This window comes from Sphaeramia orbicularis, chromosome 12, assembly GCF_902148855.1.
Source record: "Sphaeramia orbicularis chromosome 12, fSphaOr1.1, whole genome shotgun sequence".
NCBI lineage: Eukaryota > Metazoa > Chordata > Actinopteri > Kurtiformes > Apogonidae > Sphaeramia > Sphaeramia orbicularis.
In genome coordinates, this window is record NC_043968.1 from 22,447,620 (window position 1) to 22,471,314 (window position 23,695).

Consider the following 23,695-nt stretch of genomic DNA (forward strand, 5'->3'; position numbering starts at 1 on the left):
GTATGTCCGGTTAACTCTGCATGTGTGATACAATGTGAACAGTGAACATGAAAACACGCTGACTTCTGATCAAAGAACTTGCTGATGTGATTTCACCCCACGTCCTTGAGTCATGCACCATTTTTGGAATGAATCACAACCAGAGGAACACATTGTCTCTCGGCTTCCTTTGTTATTCAAAACGTCCTGGCTGCCCTCGGCCCTGTTATTGGGCTGCCCCTGCTTTCTCATGATAAGGGAGGCAGGGACAGTCTGGGGGAATGGGCAGTACTCCTGGTCTGCTGCACTGGCTGGTAACAGCTGAACACTTAGCTGCAGAGTGAGGACTGACAGAGCACAATACCAGCACCAGGCCACTGTGGGAGACAGAGAGAGAGAGAGAGAGAGAGAGGGAGAGAGAGAGACCTTGAGCCACAACGGTGCAGCCAAGGAGACCACAGAAACACTCTTCCCCCAAATCCCCAAGTCTGCAGAGAAAAGAAGCAGCCGAGACAAACAAAAGCATTCTTGGCTTTCAGTTCCATAGAAGAAGAAAAAATTGAACAATACTTTGGGCCTGATCATTGACTTGAGAAACAAATTCAAGGAGAAAGGCGTGACAGGACGGCGTCAGAGTCCGCTTCATCATCCTCATCTACTAATACAAACTAACGGATTGTAGCGCTGCGCTGCATGAATGATACATACATCTGCGAGAAGAAACGAGCAGAAACAGGATGAGAACGACTCTGAGGATCACGTGGCTGCTACTTTCACTGAGTGAGTAAAACTTTAACTTCACAAATACACCTGGGATGCTTCTCACGGGGGTCTAACACGGGTGTTTTCTGATGGAGCAACAGGTTTTCTCTGTGGTTTTGGCATAATATCAGTTTGAGATGAGTTATAGTGAGTTGTTTCTGATACAAGTATGACTACAGGCACACAGAGGTGATGGGTAAAATACAGAAACAGACACTTAAAGACAAAGGGAGCATCAGTGGTAGTGCAGCAACAGGTGTCCACAGTGGATGGTGCACGGGTGAAATAATGAATGAAAACCTCACGATGAAAGTTGCAAAACACTCTATATGACCCAGAAATATTTAGTTTAAGAAGTAAAACTACTCTTGATGAAACTAACTAGTCCATGATTTATTACATTGTCACATTAGTTTTTTTTTTCCTTTTCTGTGGAAGTTGGTTGAGGTGTTTGAGACCAGTTTAACTCATAAAGACCCAAACAGCAACTGGTGGTCAGAATCATCCACCGATAGAAGAAGTTAAACAACTTCTGATCCACTAATCCTATGAAAATATGTAAATTAGTGGAGTAAAATGCAGTTTTTTATCTTTTCATGATCATCAGATATGACCCATTTGGATGTTCAGAGGCTCCGACATTGATTCACCAGTAAAACCCATAAAGTTGGATCAATGACAGTGGATTGACACACTTAGTTTATGTTCAGTTAATAGTATATTTTCTTAAAAAGTCATTTTTTATTCAGTTTTCTTTGTTTTTTTTAACATATTAACTTTCCACTTTAATCTGAACTTCCATGAATATCTACATGATCAGTGAATTAAATACAGGAAAATACATGATTTTTACTGAACAAACACAAAATACAGAGGATAATATTAGATTGAATTGTGATAAATCATTTAAGAAAGTTTAAATCTAGAGGAAAATTCATTTGGAAACTGTCACAAAAGTAGCACTGGGGCTTTATGGGTTAAGCAACTTTACTGATAAGGTTTGGTTGTGTGACAGTTTTATATCTTATAAGTAGTTTATTGTAATAAGATTTTGACATTTAAATGACTGTTACAGCTATGAAAAGGTAAAAAATTTGCACCATTTTGCAGGAATTTGACAAAAAATTGTCTAATTAGATTGCATATTAGCATATTAGATTTTAACTTTATATTTGGTCAAGTGTAACCATAATGCGTTTGTTTCTTAATCTGTTAGGCAATGTTAAGAAAATGTCAAGGGCAGTACTTGAAATGCCCAGTGCTGAAGTGTAAGTCCACTTAAGTTAATCTAATGTACTTCAGCATATTAACATTATTTAAATTTATGTTTGGCAGATACTGTGATAAAGTTTGGAACACCACATTCTTTATGGTGTGTGATAAATAAAAATATACATCTGTTGCAAATGGCTGTGAATGTATCTACACACAATATACAGAAAAAACTAAAGCACTGACGCATACTTAAAATAACAAGCTCAAATAAATCTGCCTTGAGAGGACATAATCGTTTGTAATAGTACTCAGTCGAAACATCTGCCCCTCCACTCCTCAGTTGACGGGTCCCAAATGTTTCCCAGCCCCTCCAATAAAACACACGCACAGTCGTCCAATAAGCAGCGTCCATCCAACAGAAGAGGCTGAATAATGAAGTGCACCCCTGTCCTCCTCCCTCACCGAGAGGCCAAGAAAGTCTTTGTCTTTAATTTGCACCTGCCCCACTCGCCTTTATTTTTCACCGTGTGAGAAAAATGCACAACACAGGCTGAAAACTCACTCTGAAGGCTGTCAGCACTTTTATAAAAATAAAAGCCGACCGCACTATTGCATATGTGACCATGCCTGTGTGTGTGTGTGTGTGTGTGTGTACATTTAACTGTGTTATCACATATTTGGAAATACAGTCATGGGTTACACCTTACTGAATTAATTATGTCCCAGCTATTATTGAACATGAACTTCTCAGTGTTAGTTTCTAGTCTGTTCTAGTCGTCCATGCACAGTAACTTCAGTTTTCTACCAGTGTTTTGTGAGATGTTTGATACTTCCTGAACTGCAGTCATCAGGGTACACAGGAAATTTGTCAGAGTAAAATTTACTCTAATTGAAGAAAATGTTACTCTACCCAGATAATATTTGGTCCCTCTCTAAAAAGAATAAACGTTACTCTTTGGGTAGAGCTCTCCAAACTCAATTTAAAGCCAAATTTACTCAAAATAGAGCAAAATGTATTCTTTTTGAGGAAAATACTTTTGACTCCAGAAAAAATGCTCAGTAATTTTTCCTGTGTACAAAGTTGATGTTTGTGCTCTGGAGCCAAGGATATGTTTCTCAAGTTTAAATACTGACAGGGTGGGGAAGCAAAATTTACAATGAACATTCAGTTGTTTTTTCTCAGCAGGCACTACGTCAATTGCTTTGAAACCAAACATATATTGATTTCATAATCATACCTAACACTATTATCCATACCTTTTCAGAAACTTTTGCCCATATGAGTAATCAGGAAAGCAAACGTCAAAGAGTGTGTGATTTGCTGAATGCACTCGTCACACCAAAGGAGATTTCAAAAATAGTTGGAGTGTCCATAAAGACTGTTTATAATGTAAAGAAGAGAATGACTATGAGCAAAACTATTACGAGGAAGTCTGGAAGATACTATTAAAGAAGAATGGGAGAAGTTGTCACCTGAATATTTGAGGAACACTTGCACAAGTTTCAGGAAGCGTGTGAAGGCAGTTATTGAGAAAGAAGGAGGACACATAGAATAAAAACATTTTCTATTATGTAAATTTTCTTAAAAATTATAAATTCTCATGACTTTCAATGAACTAATTGGTCATACACTGTCTTTCAATCCCTGCCTCAAAATATTGTCAATTTTGCTTCCCCACCCTGTAGATTTAATAAATCCTTTCACTTTTACGTTTTACATTTGAAATCATTTATTGCTGTTGGTTGTTCATGTTTTAACACTATTTGATTCCACATATGGGTTCATTTTTGTGCAGTTGTTTAATGGGGGACAGTGACCTGAGCAGGATGTGGTTACTGTGTTGTTCAGATGATATAAGTTTATTTCATGTATGAACATTTATTTAAAGTTAAACAGCTGAGAAAAATTATGGAAGTTAGACATGCAACATAAGTTTTGCTTTTCTGTTAACACACTGTTAAAAAGGCTCAGGTGTGTCCATTGTATGCATTTATAATTTTCATTCAATAGATCTTGAAGAGAGCCCTGAGAGGAAATGATGCCATATCCAGAGTGTACAGTCATGACCAAAAGATTTTGGAATGACGCTAGTTTTATTTTTGCAAACTTTGCTGCTTATGTTTTGTCATTTCCAGGTGTTTCTGTAGTACATTGAAGAACAATTAGAAGATACTGTATAGGTTTCAAAGAAAATCAATGACAAATACTGTAAATCACATTTAAGCAAAGAATCCATTTATAGAATTGGTGGATGAGCACAGCACCTCTATGACTGTCTTGAGAGTTAAGTGCTACAGAAAGTGAATGAATGAATGAATTTTTGAAGAGCAAACCCATCATTCTCATTGTTTGTACTGTTTGTTACAGCCATGGCCAAATGTTTTTGGAATAATACAAATGGATTCTTTGCATAAATGTGACTTATTTGTCATTACATTTCTTTAAAACTTATATAATGCTTCTACTTATTCTTCAATGCACTTCAGAAACATGTGGAAGCAAATTTTGTGAAAACAAAACTTGTGTCATTCCCAAAACCTTTGGCCATGACTGCACATATAAAACATCAACATCAAGCAATCAGTCAGTTTATGGTTGTTAATGAGAAGGTTGTGTTCAAGAGCTTTCAAAATTTTTTGTAGTGGCTCTTTATTGCTTTTGTTCCAGTGGCACCTTGTGCTTCTTGGGTGAGAATAAATAAATATTCATCATAAAAGTTAATTGTTCAAGTCAAATTTTTCAGTTTAAATTGGAGTTTTCTTTTCGATTAATGTTCTTGTTAGTTGCAGATGGGAAAAAAGTACTGTGATGGTATATTTTGGTGATTTCAAGCTGGACTGTACTTCCTAACTATAGATGGATGGGTACTTATCTTCAGGTTTAACAGTCAGCTGTGGAAAAAAATAGTCAAAATACTTAAATCACAGAAAAATGCACTCTAGAACTGAACTTAAAAAAGCACTTGGAGGTGTATCTGGAGAAGGAAGAAGGAGCATCATCAGTTATCAGTCCTGTCCAGGACTTCCTAACCCCTACGTAGACCATCTCATCTGCGTTTACGGGTTCATGACTTGTCCATTTCCTACAAGATAACACCCAGTCAGGGTTCCTGGCCTGTCCGGACACCAGCGGCTGACGCTGCCTGCTTGGCACTCGTCTGGTATCTGCACTGGCCACCACACATGGGAGAGAACGGAGAACAATAGATGGGAAAAAACTTTATCAACATCCCAGTTCCCAAGGAGGGTGTGGCGGCAGCAGACGGCCTTGAGCCACCTTGTCCCACTCGGCTGTAGGGACACTTTGTATTGAGCTAGCTTGTGGAGAAAAGTGCAGATTTCCTTCAGGATTTCTAAAATAGCTTTGCATCGCAATAGTATCTTTGTTTCGAGCAGAGACCTTTGTTTGCTTTGTTTTTAACAGAATTCTCAACAATTTCATGTTACACATTAATACAGAACATACAAAACTTTCAGGGCTCAAGGACATTGGTATATGATTTATTTTCTTGGTTTAATGACAGCTCATATTAAACTTTGGTTCATGTTAGTTCCTTTGACATTACGTTGTGTACCTGAGCCTTGAACACACTGAGACCAATGATATTTGTTTAACTGGAATGATTTCAATAATATGTCACACAGTAAAACTTTCTTTGTTTTTTTTTTTTTTGTTACACCAACAATGACTAATCCATCATCACTAGCAGGACAATAACTTATGTAACTTCTTATGTGTAACATTTAAGTTGAATGTGTAGTTCAAGTTTCCACCCACTTATGTTGAATGGGTTCAATAGAAATAAATGTAACAACGAGTCTGAAGTGACCTCTGAGGAGGGTATCTATACTTCAGTGTGCGTGGTCAAAGCATTAATGAAGTCATGTAATGTGAATTAAAATAAGAGAACTTTTTGTTTTTTTCATATTTTAAAAAACAGAAAAAAAACCCTAAATGTTAAAGTTGGTTTGTGTTTTTACAATGCATCATATATTGAGTTGTTTTTTTTTTTTTTGTAGAATGTTTATCCATAGTGCATCAGTGTAAATCTGTGGTATAGATAATTAATCATTTGTGTGCTTACTGTCTTGAACACTCATCATCGTCGCTGTCAAAAAGTTTTCCCCCTGAAGCAAACTCTAATAAAAGATCTGTCCGAGAAAAAACAGCACTGAAACTATTTCCAGTCATAGTAACTATAATTTAATGGACTTCAATAACTAAATGCAAGGTTCAGTTGTGAAACTCCAAATCCCTAATGTCCCTCAAGGACCCCTTTAGGTCCTTGAAAGACCTTTTTTTTCCCGGATTTATTAGCTCTCCAGATGCTGCGGATCTTGTTTTTAAAAGCGAGGCATGGCTGGCATGTGGATGGCGTTTTCATTTCAGGGAGGAACCTCTGCTCTCTGTAAAGCTGAGCGTTTCATCACTGTCCGATAGTGCAGATAAAACGCAGCTTTCCTTCACCTCCGCTGTAACCCCACACTCCCTCCCTTCACCCAGCATGCCACGCTGCACACCCAGGTGTTCATTAATCAGGCCTGTGGCTGGTACCGCTGTGGACCTTCACTCACCTCCTCCTCCTCCTTTTCTCTTTGGTCCGGCATCTCCCCATTCCTCACCTCCCTTCATCTTCACTGTCCGCTCAGTGTTTGTGCGCTCCTTACTGTCTCAGCACTCTTTTCATCCGCCTCATCACTTTGTGCAAACTCCTCTCACTTCTCAGATTTAAGAAAAACAGAGAGCGGCTGTTGTTTCGTCAAGTGCAGCAAAAACACCAGTTAAATGAGAAAATATGTGTTATTTGGAGGTCCTGCTGCCCTGTTCCTGTTCAAGTTTGCAAGTGGGGAGAGGGATGGGGTTCTAACATTGAACTTTTCACATTAACACACCCCACAGCTCTTATAAACACACATACCAGTCTGGTTTCCAAGGACAGGGAGTGTGTTGTTTGCAGATAATGTGTGCAAGGGTCTCTTGTATGTGTGTGTGTGTGTGTGTGTGTGTGTATGTGTAAGTGTGTGTATGTGTGTGTGTGGTCAGTCATTTCCATAAGGCCGTTAGATTTATAGCGTCTACAACCCCTCTTTACTTTCTCCCCCCTCACCCCCTCTTTCTTTCTCTCCTCCCTTTCACTTGTCTCTCTTTTATCCCCGCCGAGTGTTTTTACATTCACAGCTCCTCACCTCTCTTCACTGGAGCTCAAATTGTAAAGCAAAGACCCCTCCCGTCCCCCCCTCACTCCTTCCACACCCGCACACCAACCACCCTTGGTCCCACAGGGAGCTGAATTGCCTTTCTCAATGGGATGAGGATGGACCACTGAACTCTTAAAATGCTGTAGCTGCAGCATGGGTCCGTGGTGAGGGAGGGGCTCATCATTGCATGGCCACACGTGGGGCCTGCGAGGTCTTTGTGTGGGCTGTCACTAAGCTAACAGGGCACCTTTGTCCCACCGATGCATTGGAGCAACAGCTACATTTATTTATTTACTCTCCTCTGTTTGGCGCACACGGTGCATGTTCACGCTCAGACGAGCATCAGTTTAGAGGTGGGGTCCGGGGGTCAGCTGGGCTGCTGTGCACGGTCAGACACACATTAATGCTGTAGATTTACTGTTGTATAGGTCTATGCTGACACATTATACAGTTAAATTCCCCATATTGGTAGGTTGCATCGATGAATTTCTGACTAATCAGCTATTTATTATTTGTTCAGTCTCAGTAGATATGGATGTTGAAGATCACACCTTTGGACAATCAATAGACTTTTATAGATTTTGCAACAAACCTTGACGTATTTGTCAAACTGGTCCACACACCTGAGGTCTGGATGTAATTTTCCAGGAGAAATGGAGTTGTTATTATTTTTTATGTCTGACAGCGACAGTATGTAACCTTTCCCCCAGCAGTGATGAATGTGAAATCCCCAGTAGACCACAAAATATTTTTCTAAGGAAAGCGCTACAATGTGAGAACAGTTTGAAACACCAACAACATTAAAATTTCACTGTCAGACCTTACATCACAGGCTTTGATCAATGCCGGTATAATTTTTTTTCTAAAGTTAGTGTTTGTGGGTCTTTGTGCTGCTATCCATGGTACTGAAATGGGGATTTGATTCTACCTTTAAAGCAAAGTTAAAAACAGTATTTGACTTTTTTATAGAGTAGATAGTATATATTGTAGTCTATTTATTTTCATGTTGACATTCAGTGTGTCTGCCAGAGTGAAGGAGAAGGCATGAGAGGGAAAATATTGCAATAATTCATTCATCTTCTTTCAAATGTTAGTAGTAGTGGAATTGTTTTATTAACATTCATAATCATTTGATAAACATTGGTTCAACAGGTGAAAGGAATAATGCAAAAGGCTTCATAGCCCATATAAGCTCACTATGGAATGTGATTCATTTTCATGATTTAGATCTCTTCAGGAACATAATCCCATCTGATTTTTTTTTTCTTTTCTTGTATGCACACATACAAGTGATACAAATATTTGATTTGTTGATTAACAGCAGGTGGAGTCGACTCATTTTTATCAGAATTGGGACAAGCTTTATGTTTTACTTCATACCGATGCAGAAAAATTGCATATGGCATATATGATAAGTAACATGTGAAAAAATATGGAAAGTGTAGCTGATGTGATATTTTATTGTTATTTTGTCTTGGATGTAGGGCACTGACAATTAAATCCCAATTAATCAACTAACTGAGTTAAAATGGCTTGATTATTGACTTCATAAAGTAATTAAAATACCCCATTATAAACAGACAACATACATCTAATGTTTGGACAGTTTCATGTTTATTTAAATGAATGTTTCAGTATCACAATAAATTAACACTGTATAGAGCTGAGGTGTGTTCATATCTGCTGGCTCTGTGTCATCATCTGTAACACATTTTGTTTGGTCATTTCCTGTTTGAATACGACTATGGTTCTGCTAAAGGCAGATGATGGATCTAAAACTGACTGAGTAACAGATGGAACATCAGCCAGATGTTAAAAGTGTGATATTTTGCTTTTTAAAAACAGAATTATGCATTTTAAAACACTTCCCTGTGGTCTACATAAACTGTAAATGCTCTGCTTGGGTCTGAATTCTTTATTAATTCAACTCCACAGGTCCATCTTCAACCCTATTTCTGAGTAATGACACCAGGAAGGTCGTTTTGAGCGCTGGCCCTTTAAATGCAAACGAGCCACTTCAGGCCCCGCCCCCTCCAGGTTGTTGACCGTGCTGCTCTGTCCCGTTCCATCAACAGCTGAACATTTTAGGTAATTGGCTCAAAGTTTGGACATGTTTTCAGTGTGAACTACAACTGCTGCTGCTGACAAACAATTATGTCGTACTCGGAGCAATGTTCGTCAGAAGTCTTGACCTTATATGTGCAAATGTCGTGACGTAACTAGTAATAGACATAACAAATTAAGAAGGAATTAAAACAGGTTGTAGAAATCCACTCGATTTCTGCCAGAATGAATATAAAGATAGCATTGCAGCACCTGGAGGGTCCAAATTCAAACTTTATGAACTATTAGGGTCCAAATACACAAATAAATGAACCAAAGACTAATAAAAATGGGTTTAGTAAAATATGACCCCTTTAACCTAAAATATCCCGTCGACCTCACTGATGCTGTTGTGTTCAGGTTCCTGCAGCAGGTTCCCAGGTTTCTCAGGAGTTTGTTCTAAAGAATCCTTGTATGAGCTGCACTGAGTTAACATAAGCCATTTTCATTCCTCTGCTTCAGTCTGTGTGGGGCCTTTAGCAAGTCTCCACCCTTTCCACTCTGACAGTGTTTCTCACAGTGAGCAGGGTGGGGTCGACACCCACTGGAACCAAACAGCAGGGGAGGACAGAGAGGGGAGCACTGTCAATGCAAACTGACGCTTTTTAAAAAAAAAATCATCCTTTAGTTTTTCTGTTTCCTGATCAGGGGTGTCAAACTCACTTTAGTTCAGGGGCCACATACAACCTAATGTGATATAAAGTAGGCCGGACTAGTAAAATAATACAAATAATAATATAAGAACTTATAAATAATGTCAACTTCAAAGTTTTTTCCATGTTTTTGAGCGAAAAAAGTAAAATTTCACAACAAAAATGTTTACACCTATGAAGTGTAATGGAATATAGTACGAACAAATATGAACAACTTGAGAAAAATAAGTCCAGTTTTAACAATATTTTGCTTTATTTATTTTACACGTGTGCATTATAACGTACAGATCACAGTGGATCTACAAATACACAAAACATGTAGTCACAGGCAGAGTATTGGTAAAATTCCACAAGACATTTCAGGTTGTTCATATTTTTTGTTAAAGGCTAGTCTGTAAAAGTAAATATTTTTGTGTAATTTTACTTTTCTTACACTAAAACAAAGAGAAAAATATGTGGTTTTCATTATTTAAAGGTTTTTATGATTGTATTTTACTGGTCTGAGTCACTTTAGATTGAACTGACCTAAAATGATTTTAACATCCTTGTTAATATCTTCAGTGTAATTGTTGCATTTCACAAGTTCATCCTTGGGGCCAGATTGGACCCACTGGAGGGCCGATTTTGGCCCCCGGGCCCCATGTTTGACACCTGTTCCTCTGTTGGTTATTCATGTCTGACCAAAACAAATTAAGTTACAACAGGTTGTATTTATTTACTAAAAGTGTAATTATGGATTTCTTTTACTAGACTGTAGTTGTATATCATATACAATAGTACTTTTTTTTTTTTGCACAGTCACATTTCTTTGTAGATTTTATACATTACACAACGTATTTATGCATCCAGCAGACAGAACAACATTAGACTTTAACCCAGAAAGACCCAGGACTGTTTTTTGTGGTGACTTCCAAATGGATTTTTCTCCACTGTTATTTTTCAAGTGAAAATGACATATTCTCCCATATTTAATTTACTGATCATGTAGTTGTTAATAAATGCTCAGAGTAAATTCAGTTGTTATTGAAAGAAATATTACTTTTTCAGCAAAACATATTATTAATTCTACACAAAAACAAGTGTCTCCATCCACTGTCATTTGTCAAACTGCATGGGTTTTATTGGTGAATCTTGGAGAAGATGACGGTGTTTCCATGTTCACTACAGATAGTATGGATGCATCTGAAAAAGACAGGTGATGCTGCTGAAAAGATGATAAACAGCATTTTACCTGAATTATCTCACTGTATTGACAGGATTAGTGCTTAAAAGGTTATTCCAATCCAGTCCAACATTATTTGTAAAGCACTTTAAAACAACCACAGTGGACCAAAGTGCTGTACAGAAGAATAAATTAAAAAAAAAAAAGATTAAAATAAAAGAATAGATTAAAAGACATAGAACAACTGTTCAAAAAAGGGCTGCACAAAAGAATAAATAAAACCTAAATAAAAGAATAGAATACAAGAATACTTAAAAAACAAAAAAAGCTGTACAATTAAAAGACAAAAAATAAGAACAATAAATCAATACCAAATAAAACAATAGAATAAAAATAATACATTCAGACATCCCACGTGGTTGTGGGCACAGCTCATCCGATATTTTTCAATTGTCATATTTACGTCTGGACTTGTCGCTGATTCTCAGGCTAATTCTGTCTCATACAGGAAGTGACATGTTGCTGGTTTCATAGTATAGGATAAACACAGGAAGAACTGCAGTTAAGTTTCTCCAGTTCAATATGACGGCGCCTACAGGCTTCACTTATGGTTCAGAGCTGACTCTGACATAAACAGCTTTGATGAACAGCTGGTTACATATGAAACAGGGTGTAAGAATGAAAACAACAGAAAAACAACTGGCACATGACCAGCATTAGTCCATTCAGGTAATACCAATTGCAAAATTAGAAGTCACCGGGCCTAAATCAACAGAGCTGCTTCCTTTCTCTGAAGTGTGCCAAGTTGAAAGAGGAGCCAGGGAAAGGACGGGGGGTCGGTTCTCACACCCTCTGCTGTCTGGCCCTTGGTCCTGACTCTGAGAGCAGGTCGCATCGAGAAAAACAAAATAACCAGACGACGGTACGACAGCTCTACAGTCTGTTTTATCTGTAGTTCCATTAAATGCATTCTTTAATGGAAAAAGGCAAATGTTACTACATGCTTGAACTAGTCCTAGTACCTGAGAATGGCCTCTTTATGAACATCTTAGTCTAGTCTTTTTGAATTACAAAGATGATTCAGGATTTTATACCAAGACCACAACTGCAGGAATACACCAACTAATTTATTTATTTTAACATCAGCTCTTTAAGACCCAGCTCTTCAGAGAGCACCTCCTGTCCTAGCACTTTCAAACATTCCATTTTAAGTGCATTAATATGTTTATTCTGTTGTTTTACTTGGTATTTTTATTTCACTGTTTTTAATTGTACAGCTCTTTTTATATCTTTTTTTAAATTCTGTTCTTGTATTTAAGGCTATCATTTGGCTTTTTTTATTCTTCTGTACGACACTGTTTAAATTGTACAGCTGTTTTATGCCTTTAACCTGGTCTTGTATTTTTCTTTTCTTTTTGTTTTTTCCCTTGTAAGTTGCTTTGGAAAAAAGCATCTGCCAAATGCATAAATGTAAATGTAATGTAAACATCAGAGCTGTTACCTTTGAAACATTTCCTGTAGTCATTAAATGTTTTGCCACTTACTGATTCAGTTCCTGCCCAGAAACTCACTCATACTTTTAGAAATGTAATCACCTTGAAGATAACTGTTATTTCAGCGTTTTGGCAAGAAAATTAACTGATGATGAGCTGATATTTTCCATAATGCCCATGTCTGGTTTTGGTCTCAGCCTTAAAGTCCTGGTCTTGTCTCAGTCTCGACATGCCCCAGTCTTGGTTTAGGTTGTGGGTCTGCACTACACGCAAGTTGTTACTCAAGTACTATTTTACAATATACTCAACAGATGAAGCAACAAAAATAGAAATACTTTGTTACTGTACTCAGAATCAGAATCAGAATCAGATCACTTTATTGTCATTTGGCAAAATTCAATCCAAGATGCATTGCAGAACGAAATTACGATGCCGGGTCAACACTAAAAAAAACACCTGAGAAAAAACAAGTTCTAAAATACTGATGAGGTCGTGTCATAAATAAATAAATCTAAAACCAAGAGAATAATAAGTATGTTCTACATTACACACATAAGTAAAAGGTTATTGCACAATTCCGAGGTAGTACTCGGGTAAAGTTTCAGGACTCTGACAACTTTTTCATTTATTTTGTAAATTTCAAAAGAAAAATGTATACTTTCTACTCCTTACATTACTTCATTACTTCAGTTTTAATGTATTTGAAGCAAATTATCTATTTTTCTTTATCTTGCATCACTGTGCAACTTCTCAAAATTAAGATTGAGATGAGGTTAAATATTTGTGACAGTAAAATATACACATGCACCTTTTAGGATATAACTTGCAAAAATAGACTGTGCTCTATTGAGTATATTTAGATTTTTAACAGCTATGTTACTACTTCTCAGTCCATTATTGCATTTATATATCTGAATTTCTGTAGCATAATTAATTTATCAAATAAAATAATAGTTTAATAATGATTTAGAAATGTAAAACAACTTCTGCATAATAGCTAATTTACTTCTTTTTTCTTGCAGTTTTAATAATTTTGTTAATGTTGGTTTCCTTTTCTCTGGGACTGGGGGAGGAGAAAATAATGGAGGTTACATCAAAAGTTGCTCCATTGGGAAATGTCTCAGACCAATATTGCGGTGTAGAAATAACATTAACTCATTTAGATAAATATTTCTTCACATTCAGGTATCAGTCAGTGAAATCACTTATCCTGCTTTGTGAATCCAACAGGAGTAGTCCTACTTCTGGCCTATTACGACAGATTTTATCCACATGGGAATGCATAACATATGTATTATAATGCTGCTGCTTTGGAAACTATGTGCTAATATTATGTATTATTTTTGATCATTAGAACAAATGTAAAAAAAAAAAAATGTAGGTGAGTAGCACAACATTTATCTTTTGTTATTAACGTAGCTACTTGCTTTTGATAGAAGTGTGTGGAGTTAAAATACATCAGTCCAATACCTCTTAAGTAATAAGATTAATGTTATTTATGCAGTTTCCGTTGCAAGTGCTGTAGAAAGTTGAAGGTGAAGTAAACAGGGTGTATTGAGTTTAGTGGGAGTCAGTGTGGGTTAATTTGACAGAGTACAGGTGGTGCCATGTGTGAGTGTGTGTGTGTGTGTGTTTTTCTGGGAGGGTGTGTGGTGAGGAATGTGTGGGTGAGGTAAAAACAGCCACGGTACTGATAGCAGTGGGATCAACGGGTGCTGTCGCCCGCTAAAAAACAGATGCATCAGTGACAGCTCAGGTCAGCGGGGTCACACCAAACAAGACGCCACACCTGGAGGAGACAGCGATCTTCAGCCACGTTCACTGACCTCACATATATTTCACTCCTGTCTTTTACTTAACCCATAAACACCCAGTGCTAGTTTTGTGTCAGTTCCCAGATCAATGTTTATCTCCATTTAACCATTCTTAAGTGATTTGTCACCATTTATTATAATATTATCCTCTGTATTTTGCTTTTTTTTTTTTTTTTTGTGAAAATCAAGTATTTTTCTACATTGAATTCACTGATCATGTAGATGTTCATAAAAGCTCAGATTAAAGCTGAGGGTTATTATATCAGAAAGAGAGAAAACTGAAGAAAAAGTGACATTTTCAACAAAATATATCAGTAACTGATCGTAAAAACAAGCATCTCCACCCACTGTCATTTGTCAGACTCCATGGGTTTTACTGGTGAATCAATGTTTTAGAAGTTGATAGTGTTTCCATGTTCACTACAGAGCCCCTGAACGTCCAAATGGGTCATATCTGATGACCATGAAAGATGATAAGGGTCAATATACAATTCCATGGGATATATCTTGTATACATGTTTATAAAAAGTTTTTAAAAAATACATAATAAAGAAAACTTTTTTATGTTCATTGTGATCATGTCTTAAAAAATTCCATAATTGTTTAATTACAGAAACAATCACTTATTAATAAATGATTAATAAATAATGAATAAATGACTAGATATACTAAAATGTCAACTAAATAACAACCACCTTCTAATTAGCTAAACAATAATAAAATGAGCTTACTCAAAAATTTTGTTTTTTGTTTTTATTAAGTTGAGATAATCTTGAGATAATCAGATCTTTTTTGGCAATATATAAAATTTTAAATGAAAATAATAAATTGTATCTGTGCCTGAGAAATCACTTTCAACTGTTACCCATTACAAAAAAACACCTCTGAAGGAAGTGTGTAGGTAGTGTGTGAGTCAAGCGTGTATTTATCTCACTCTTATGTCAACGGTGTTATTACAATACATTTATAAATAACTTTCAGTTTAAATGTTACTTAATTATATATATGATATTTAGAAGAATCTTTCTGTAAAAATGCCATGTGGTGTTATGGTTATGTTGATTTTAGGCCTGAAAACAGCAAAAATGTCAACTATACCTGTCAACTATGTTACCCAGTAAAGGGAACTCAAAAAGTCCCTCAATTATATATTGACCCATAAACTGTGTTTTACACTATTTATCGACATGTATTGATAGGATTAGTGGATCAGGTATTAAACAGTTTAGCTCAGTAGATGCTTTTGGATGTTTGGGTCTTTATGGGTTAAGACGCTCTACAGCTCTGTCACTAAACCACTAAATCTCTTTTCTTTTGTAGCAAAGCAAATACTGTGCCTGCTTTTTAGGCAGATGAAAAAAACTCTTGCATGGTGTCAAAACAGTCATAGCAGTGTGACCGTATGTTGTGTAGACTGAACACTCATCTGAATCAAAGACAGCCCTCTGACTGGAGAGCTTTGACAGCCATCCTCTCTGGCTAACAGTGTTCAGAACAGCAGGTTTCAGGCTGATAAGTGATGTGTGTGTGCTATACAGAGACAGGACAGGCTCGGCTCTACCAGCCTCCACTTGACCAGAACACACTCTTATCTACTGCCTCCTGACACTGTGCTAATGCTGCATGCACTGACAGCAGGAGTCACAGAGGAGGATGAAAAGCTCATGACTTGAACAACGAAGAGTCATCATGTGCAATTCACACTGACAACTGTACCTCCAACTGTGGCTACAAATACCTTTTTTTTTTTTTATATATATATATATAAAAATGTGTCTGAAGGATAAAATCTTGAGGGGTGTATGTGAACCCTGACTGACTGCACAAGTGGTCGCCTGCTGCCTTGCTCCATCTGAAACTTACCACATGTTTATCATTAGGACAATTTAAATCCTTAATCACTTCTATTTTACCACCAACTGCTCCTGTTTTTAAGTTGATGTCTTTGTTTTTAGTTCATCGTTATCACTTTTACTTTTTGGTACTTCTAATATGACATTGTATGTTTCAAATATTTTGTGTTTTAAATCCATAATTCCATCTTATTTTACCTCCAGCTGCTCCTGTTTTTAAGTAGAGTTCTGTTTTCTCTGTTACTTTTCGGTATTTCTGATTTGTCCATTGGATCTTTCAAATGTCTTGTTCTGTCTCGGTTACATGATGAATGAGGTTGCATCCTCAATATATCTCCGAGTTTAAATAAAGGTTAAATAAATAAAAATACAATAAATAACAAAATAAACGTAAATAAATGGCCCAAGAATGTCCCAAGAACAAAACATCTGAAAAATGCAGTTTTTTGAGAAAATGTTAAATATATTGTTGTTTTCATGCAGGATATTACTGTAAAAAGTAATAGAGTTAAAAACAGTTACATCACCAAATAGTATTCTGCAAGAAAACAGCAATTTTTAAAATAGATTTTTCAAAAAGATGCATTTTGCAGATATGAGGTTTTGTTTTTCAGCCATCGTTGTGCATTCTGATAAAGACGAGTGGAGAAATGTGACAAAAAGAAAAAGATATTTTTATGCAATTTAGCATGAGAAGTAAAAAAAAAAAATCAAGATGTCTGGCAGGTTTACGTAAGCACTATAAGGAAGATAATAAACATATGACATCACCAGGAGGGAATATGGTCCTCTATGAGTTCGTGTGTTTCCTTGAATGTACGCTGGTGTGGATGTGCTGTCGGTGGGTGGATGTCCGTGTGTGCAGGAGTGGGGGGGCTGCGTGGGCGAGGCGGGTGCCATTGTATTCTGGTCCTGGAGTCAAACGAGGATTGTTCAAAGGGCACGAGAAAAAGGCCATGATGGAGGGTGTGGTGCTTCCAAGTTTATTGTGCGTGACATCCTGTTCAGGTCACCGTGAATGCAGACACGGTGATGAAGAAGGAGAGCAGAGGCTGTCAAAACAGCAGCGAATCCAGGAGCTGGGGTCCATGTTGCAACTGGAACGCAGACAAAATCAGAAATAAACAAATGTTCTGTCCTCTTACTTGTGTCTAGTGCAGTGACGAACTCACAGAAGAATGAAAATTGGACTGTAGAAAGGGAGCTTTAAGTTCAGTGTTATGGATCTATGCACTGTAGAACATGACTGAAGAAGTTGTAAAACTGCAACTTAAAAAATCTGTAAATGACAATACAATGCAAAGTTGTTTATTTGAAAAGATTTTTGTGTTAACGATTAAATCAAATATAGCTGTAGTTTTTACAGGAAGAGTATGTGAACAAAACCACATTTGTATGTAGAAATGACATATTTCTATTGTTTTTAGAAAATAAAACTGTGAATTTAAAAACAAAGTGGTGCTGTTTAAATTGCAAGACCATAATGTTGAAATAACGGCCTATTTCCTTTTTTTTTTTGTAATAAAATAAGTTATAAAAAAAAGTAAACATTTAACAGTTTAGCATTTTAAACTTGTACATTAATGGGTTGGTAGAGTTGGTAGAGCAGCTCATCCAATAACCAAAGGGTTGGTGGTTTGAATCCTGGCTCCAACTGTCATTATGTTAAAGTGTCCACGGAAGACACTGAAACCTAGATTGTTTCCAGTTGGACCTGGTGGTTTTGGAAAGTGCTTTAGAGACCATGAAGGTGTAGAAAATGTGCTAAATAAGTGCAGTTCATTTACCATTTAAATCCAATGTTAAATATACGTGTTTAAAATGTTAAATCTACATGTTACTCCGTAAATATGTTTACAGTTGGATGTGTTTTTTACAGTGTTGTTCTGGTAACCACAGCTGCCAGTTTTTTTCTGAAAAAACTACATGATTTTTTTTTACAGTGTGGCTAATATTTTTATACAGGGTGTATAAAAAAAAAAACAACAACGCATTTTGAAAAATTATTCCCAGTTCCGCATTTGATAATTTTTGGAATTTTCTTTTATGGACATCAGTAGGTAGGGGATTGGTGGATATTTGTCCAAATTTACAGACCCACGTTTTCATGCATGAGTGAGCAGGGGCAAATTGTGCAGTCAAAGTTAAAACTGGTTTGTGTGAAGTAGCGGTGGGATTTAAATCCAATCAAAGGTCATGGGAGGGGACATGGGCATCTGTCTGGTTTTCCACCAAATTGCCAGGTTATGGCATTAACACTTTGGCCACCATGGCAATTTCATTTCTTTACCCATTGCAGCTGTTCCTGCCTTTCAAAGTTAATTCAACTTATTTAGGCCTGAAAATGTCACTGAGGACAGGTTAGGGTTAGGGTTAACTCATGCATGAAAACCTGGGTCTGTAAATTTGGACAAACATCCACCAGTCCCCTACCTACTGACATCCATAACAGAAAATTCCAAAAACCATCAAATGCGGAGCTGGGGATAATTTTTCAAAATGTATGTTTTTTTATACACCCTGTGGTTTTGTTGTCTACCATCACTCTTGCTTATATTGTTTTCCAGGCACAGTGGTTTTTAGCCAAAAAAAACCCCAACAACTAATAAACCAACCTGTCCTGAGCCAAAGGAGACATAAAGAAAATTGTCTGCTAAGGACTACGTGGAATTTTTGGTTTAATAGCAGGAATTGACTGAATTGATCTCCTTAAATCCTTTCAAATCCAAACTCAAACTCAATATCTCGCACTTGTTTTTCATAGTTTAACTTATCCTGTAAATTTTTGTATATTGGAACTGCGACTCCCTTGAAAAGGATGTTCTTAATCTCAATGGGATTTTTTCCCTGGTTAAATAAAGGTTAAATAATTATAATCTTTTTTTTTTAAAGTACAGTAAATATTTGGCTGTAAATCAGTAAAAGGACAATCAACCCGACCCCAGTGAAAACCAGTGTTACTCCAGGTCATGAACCAACTTTTTAAGGTTAATAACATGTCACTGTTTGACTGAAATGACCTGATGTTGTCCATGTGATCAGGTGTTGAAAAATACTTACTTGCTCGAAATAAATGAGATAAGATAAGATACTTTATTGTTATTATACAATATGTACAATGAAATTTAGGTGCACTATCAGGATTTGGACACATAAATAGTAATAGTAATAAATAGTAATAATAACTATAAAAATATATAATAAAAACAAAATATGCATCACATCAACATCCACTCATTATTTCCTCACACATCAACCTCCTTCATTTATCACACAGCAATACATCACACACACATCAGTGCAAATGTGTGCAGTGCAATGAACAAAACAGTGCAAAAATACATGTCTGTACTTTAATGGTTGAGTTCATTGTTCAGTGTGGTTATGGCTGTGGGGTAAAAACTGTTCAGGAATCATGTGGTGCGTGTTTTTACAGATCTTTATCCATAAAAGGTTTTGTTTTTGCAGGGTGCTGTCTTTAATCCTTCATGTGTTTTCCTCTACAGGCCTTCTAATTCATGTGCATTCCACTGAAGGACAGGATGCTACTGGGCTGCCTGCTGGTGGTGTATCAGGGACTGTGCCAACTATTGCCAAGACAGACACACCTACTAGGGAGACAACTGGACCTGTCAAAAAAAATGAACCTACAACGGTCACCTCAGTCATCGTTTCTGCTACTAATGTCGTCCCACCGGCCACAACAGTCAAGAGACCAGCTACTACCAAGCCTGCAGACGTAACACAGCCCACCCAACCACAGGCCACCACCGCCGCCACAGACAAGCCAACAACACTGCCCAGTAGTGGTACAACACCCCCACCCACTCAGGCAGGTGCAAACACTGCAGCTGTTACACCCACTCCTGGTAAGACCATGCCCACAACTGCAGCCCCATCTGGCAGCAGCAGCAGCACCAGCAGCGGCGGCGGCGGCAGCAGCAGCGGCAGCGGCAGCAGCAGCAGCAGCAGCTCAGGGGTACTACCACAGGCTATCACGACACAGGCCTCACAGCCGCCTGCACCTGGTACCACGTCTAAGGCCGACGCACCTACGACCAGTCCAGCACCCACTGGGAATGTGGAGACGACTAAAGCCACAAAGGCCTCATCAGGTCCAGCTACAACAGTGGGTCAACTGGTGACCGATACTACTATCAGTTCCATGACAAAGCAGGACAGACACAAACAAGGTATGGAGTGGACCCAAACATCCACCAGCAACAAGAAGTATCTATCGATTAAACTGTTTAATACCTATTTATTTAATTTTGTCATTCATTTATTTGCACATCACAAACAACAATAAGAAAAAAAGAATTATGCAAGTAACACCATTGTGCTGTAGAGGTTAGAAGCCAAAAAGGCTTACATAAATACCTCCCCAAGCAAATGAACAAAATACACAAAAAAGAAAAAAAAATCTAATGAAAAACAAAATCTAATGATATTTAACACTACAATTTTTCATGAATTAGAGTTTAATTAGAATTAGACCATTGAGCCACTAATCCTATTAATCCATGTAAATAATTGGTGTAAAATGCAGTTTATCATCTTTTCATGGTCATCAGATAGGACCCATTTGGACGTTCAGAGGCTCCGCAGTTACCATGGAAACACCTTCATCTTCTACATTGATTCACCAGTAAAACCCATGGAGTTGGATCAGTGACAGTGGATGGAAATGCTTGGCTTTTGTTCAGTCAATGATATCATTTGCTGAAAAAGTCAGTCTTTTCTACAGTTTCCTCTGTTTTTGATATAATGACCCACAATTTTAATCTGAGCTTTTATAAACATTTACATGATCAGTGAATTAAATATAGGAAAATACCTGATTTTTATTAAAACAAGGCAAAACACAGAGGATAATATTAAAATAGATAGTGATAAGTCACTTCAGAAAGGTTTAATTTAGAAAAAAATCATATGGGAACTGCTACAAAAGTAAGACTGGGTCTTTACACTGTAAAAAAGGTGTCTAAAAACAAGATAAAAGTATGAAATTTGAGGAAAAGGTACTGAAAACAAGTGAAATATCTGTCCATGCAGAAAGATAATTTCACATGACAAAACTTCTGGAATTAAGATTATTAAATCCAGAAGTAAGCCTGTCTACAAATGTATGAACCCTCAAAATAAGAAATTAACTCTTAAAACAAGGTAAATTATCTAACACTTCTAAATCTAAGTTGTTGTTTTTTTTGGTAAGAACCAAATGATTTGCAGTGTATGGGTTAAAGTTGAACATCAGCAGTGAACAGTCACACTCTGATGGACAACACCTCATAGGAAAGGGGATGTTTAATATCTACTGTGTAGAATCTTTGTCCAAATCAACTAAATACTGTCCAAAAAAATCAGATACTCCAGTTTTACTTGCAAATCAAAGTTAATCTTTCGAGACCCACAGCTATCTCTGTCCCAACTTCCAAATAATTTTTGTTTATGTCTTTCTCCAAGTCATTTATCACCATTTATTGTAAAATTATCCTTTGAACTTTGCATTTTTCAGTGAAAATCAAGCAGATATTCATAAAAGCTCAGAGTAAATTCAAAGGTTATTTGATCAGTTCAGAAAATAATGAAGAAAAAGTGACTTTTTCAAGAAAATATATCGTTAACTGAACATTAAACAAACATCTCCATCCACTGTTATTTGTCAAACTCCATGGGTTTTACTGCTGAATCAATGTTGTAGAAGATGACGGTGTTTCTATGTTCACTACAAAGCCAAATGAGTCATATCTTATTACCATTAAAAAATGACAAACTGTATTTTACACCAATTTTTTTACATGCATTGACAGAATTAGTAGATCAACAGGTATTTAACATTTTAGATCAGTAGATGCTTTTGGACAATGGTGAATGTTTGGGTCTTTAAATGTGCCCAGTTTTTCGACAATATAAACACCAGTTACCGACTAATCTTGTTAGGAGTACTTTTGCAATTCACATTGAATTTAAATTATTGTCATTTTTATTATTTTACTTATTTTCATTTTGTTTTATTCCTTCTGTCATGTATAGTTGCTGTTGACTACTAGTGTACTAACATGTGTGCTCTACCTCTATGTAGTCCTGTAGTTGTTGTACATGATGAGTGAACTCAAGATGATTTTCTCCTCTCCCAAGATGTTAATTAACTGTTCATGAATAAAAATGGAAAGAACCACCCAGATGAACTTTATTTAAATTAAACTTTATTTAAATTTCAAGATATGATTAGATCAGGGGTGTCAAACATGAGGTCTGGGGGCCAAAACCAGCCCACCAAAAGGTCCACTCTGGCCTGTGGGATGAATTTGTGAAGTGCAAAAATTACACTGAAGATATTAACAATCAAGGGTATCAAACTGACTGTAGTTCAGGTTCCACATACAGACCAATATGATCTAAAGTAAAATGATAACATAACCTATAAACAGTGACACCTCCATTTTTCTAGGTTCTGGGTTCAGCTGGACTAGTTTTGTTCTTTTGAAGCAAAACTAGTCCAGCTGAACCTTGAAGAACTACCAAGAACAACAATGACCTGGGCAAATGAGAAACTGAATGAGAAATTGTTCTTATTTTAGTTCTAAACTCCAAATTTTTAGCAATATTATACCTGTTACCAAATGTCTGGGTAACATTGTGTGTAATGCACTTGTACCAGTGACGATTTCTCATAGACTGCAAGGGAAGCTCGGCTTCCCCTAAAATTATGAAAATTAAATGGTTAAAAATGTACGATTGTGTTGACATTTCATTGACTACAAATGTGTTAGAACACGTTCATCTCACAGGCGAGTTCGTTCAGAATCAGCTTTATCACAAATCAACAGACTCGATGTTGTTCACTTCTCATACATTCCCATTGCGCTGTTTTCTCATTTGATCTCTGCTCAGTGCATTTGCCCGTAGATCCTCAGCGTCCATGCACTTCAATTGGACAAACTGGAACAGTTTTTTTCATTGCCTCAAAACTGGACGGTAATTGGATAAATGCCACGATGTTGTCCCGCCCCCGGACACTCGGCGTCTCTGGGGGTGAATGGAGCTATGGGCGGAGCTCGGCTGGGCTGGACGCTGGGCTTCCACGTGCTGATTGGAGGATCAGTCAAAAGGCTGAATCCCATTTGATTGACAGCTATTTTGAGATCTACTCCTTCACTGACACAGTTCAGTTTAATACCGTCGTGCATTCTGCTGTGAAATCGAGAGAGAAACCACTACGAAATTACTTGTTCATTTCTTGCACTGTAAATAAAACGCACTCATTGTACTTCCTTGTTTCAATTTAACATAATTTCAACGTTTTCTTGTTTAGTTGGTACGATAAGGTCACTGACCATTTTCTTAAAAAGGAACGGAGGGCTGAATTTATGTTTAAATAACCTGACATTTTTTTTATGTAAGCCGACAATGAGCTTCCCCACTCTGAAAGACGAGCAGCTGCCACTGCCTTGTACAA

At 37.0% G+C, this 23,695-nt stretch overlaps 1 protein-coding gene across 1 annotated transcript in view; it reads left to right on the forward strand.

Moving 5' to 3' along the window:
• The first annotated feature begins 247 nt into the window (after positions 1 to 247).
• The window catches only part of podxl (podocalyxin-like), a 31,286-nt gene continuing 7,838 nt past the window's right edge, over positions 248 to 23,695 (forward strand). The window contains exons 1-2 of the mRNA XM_030148775.1: positions 248 to 759; positions 19,740 to 20,426. Of these exons, the coding sequence (XP_030004635.1) occupies positions 717 to 759; positions 19,740 to 20,426 (730 nt within the window). The 5' untranslated portion in view covers positions 248 to 716. The remainder of the gene's footprint in view (positions 760 to 19,739; positions 20,427 to 23,695) is intronic.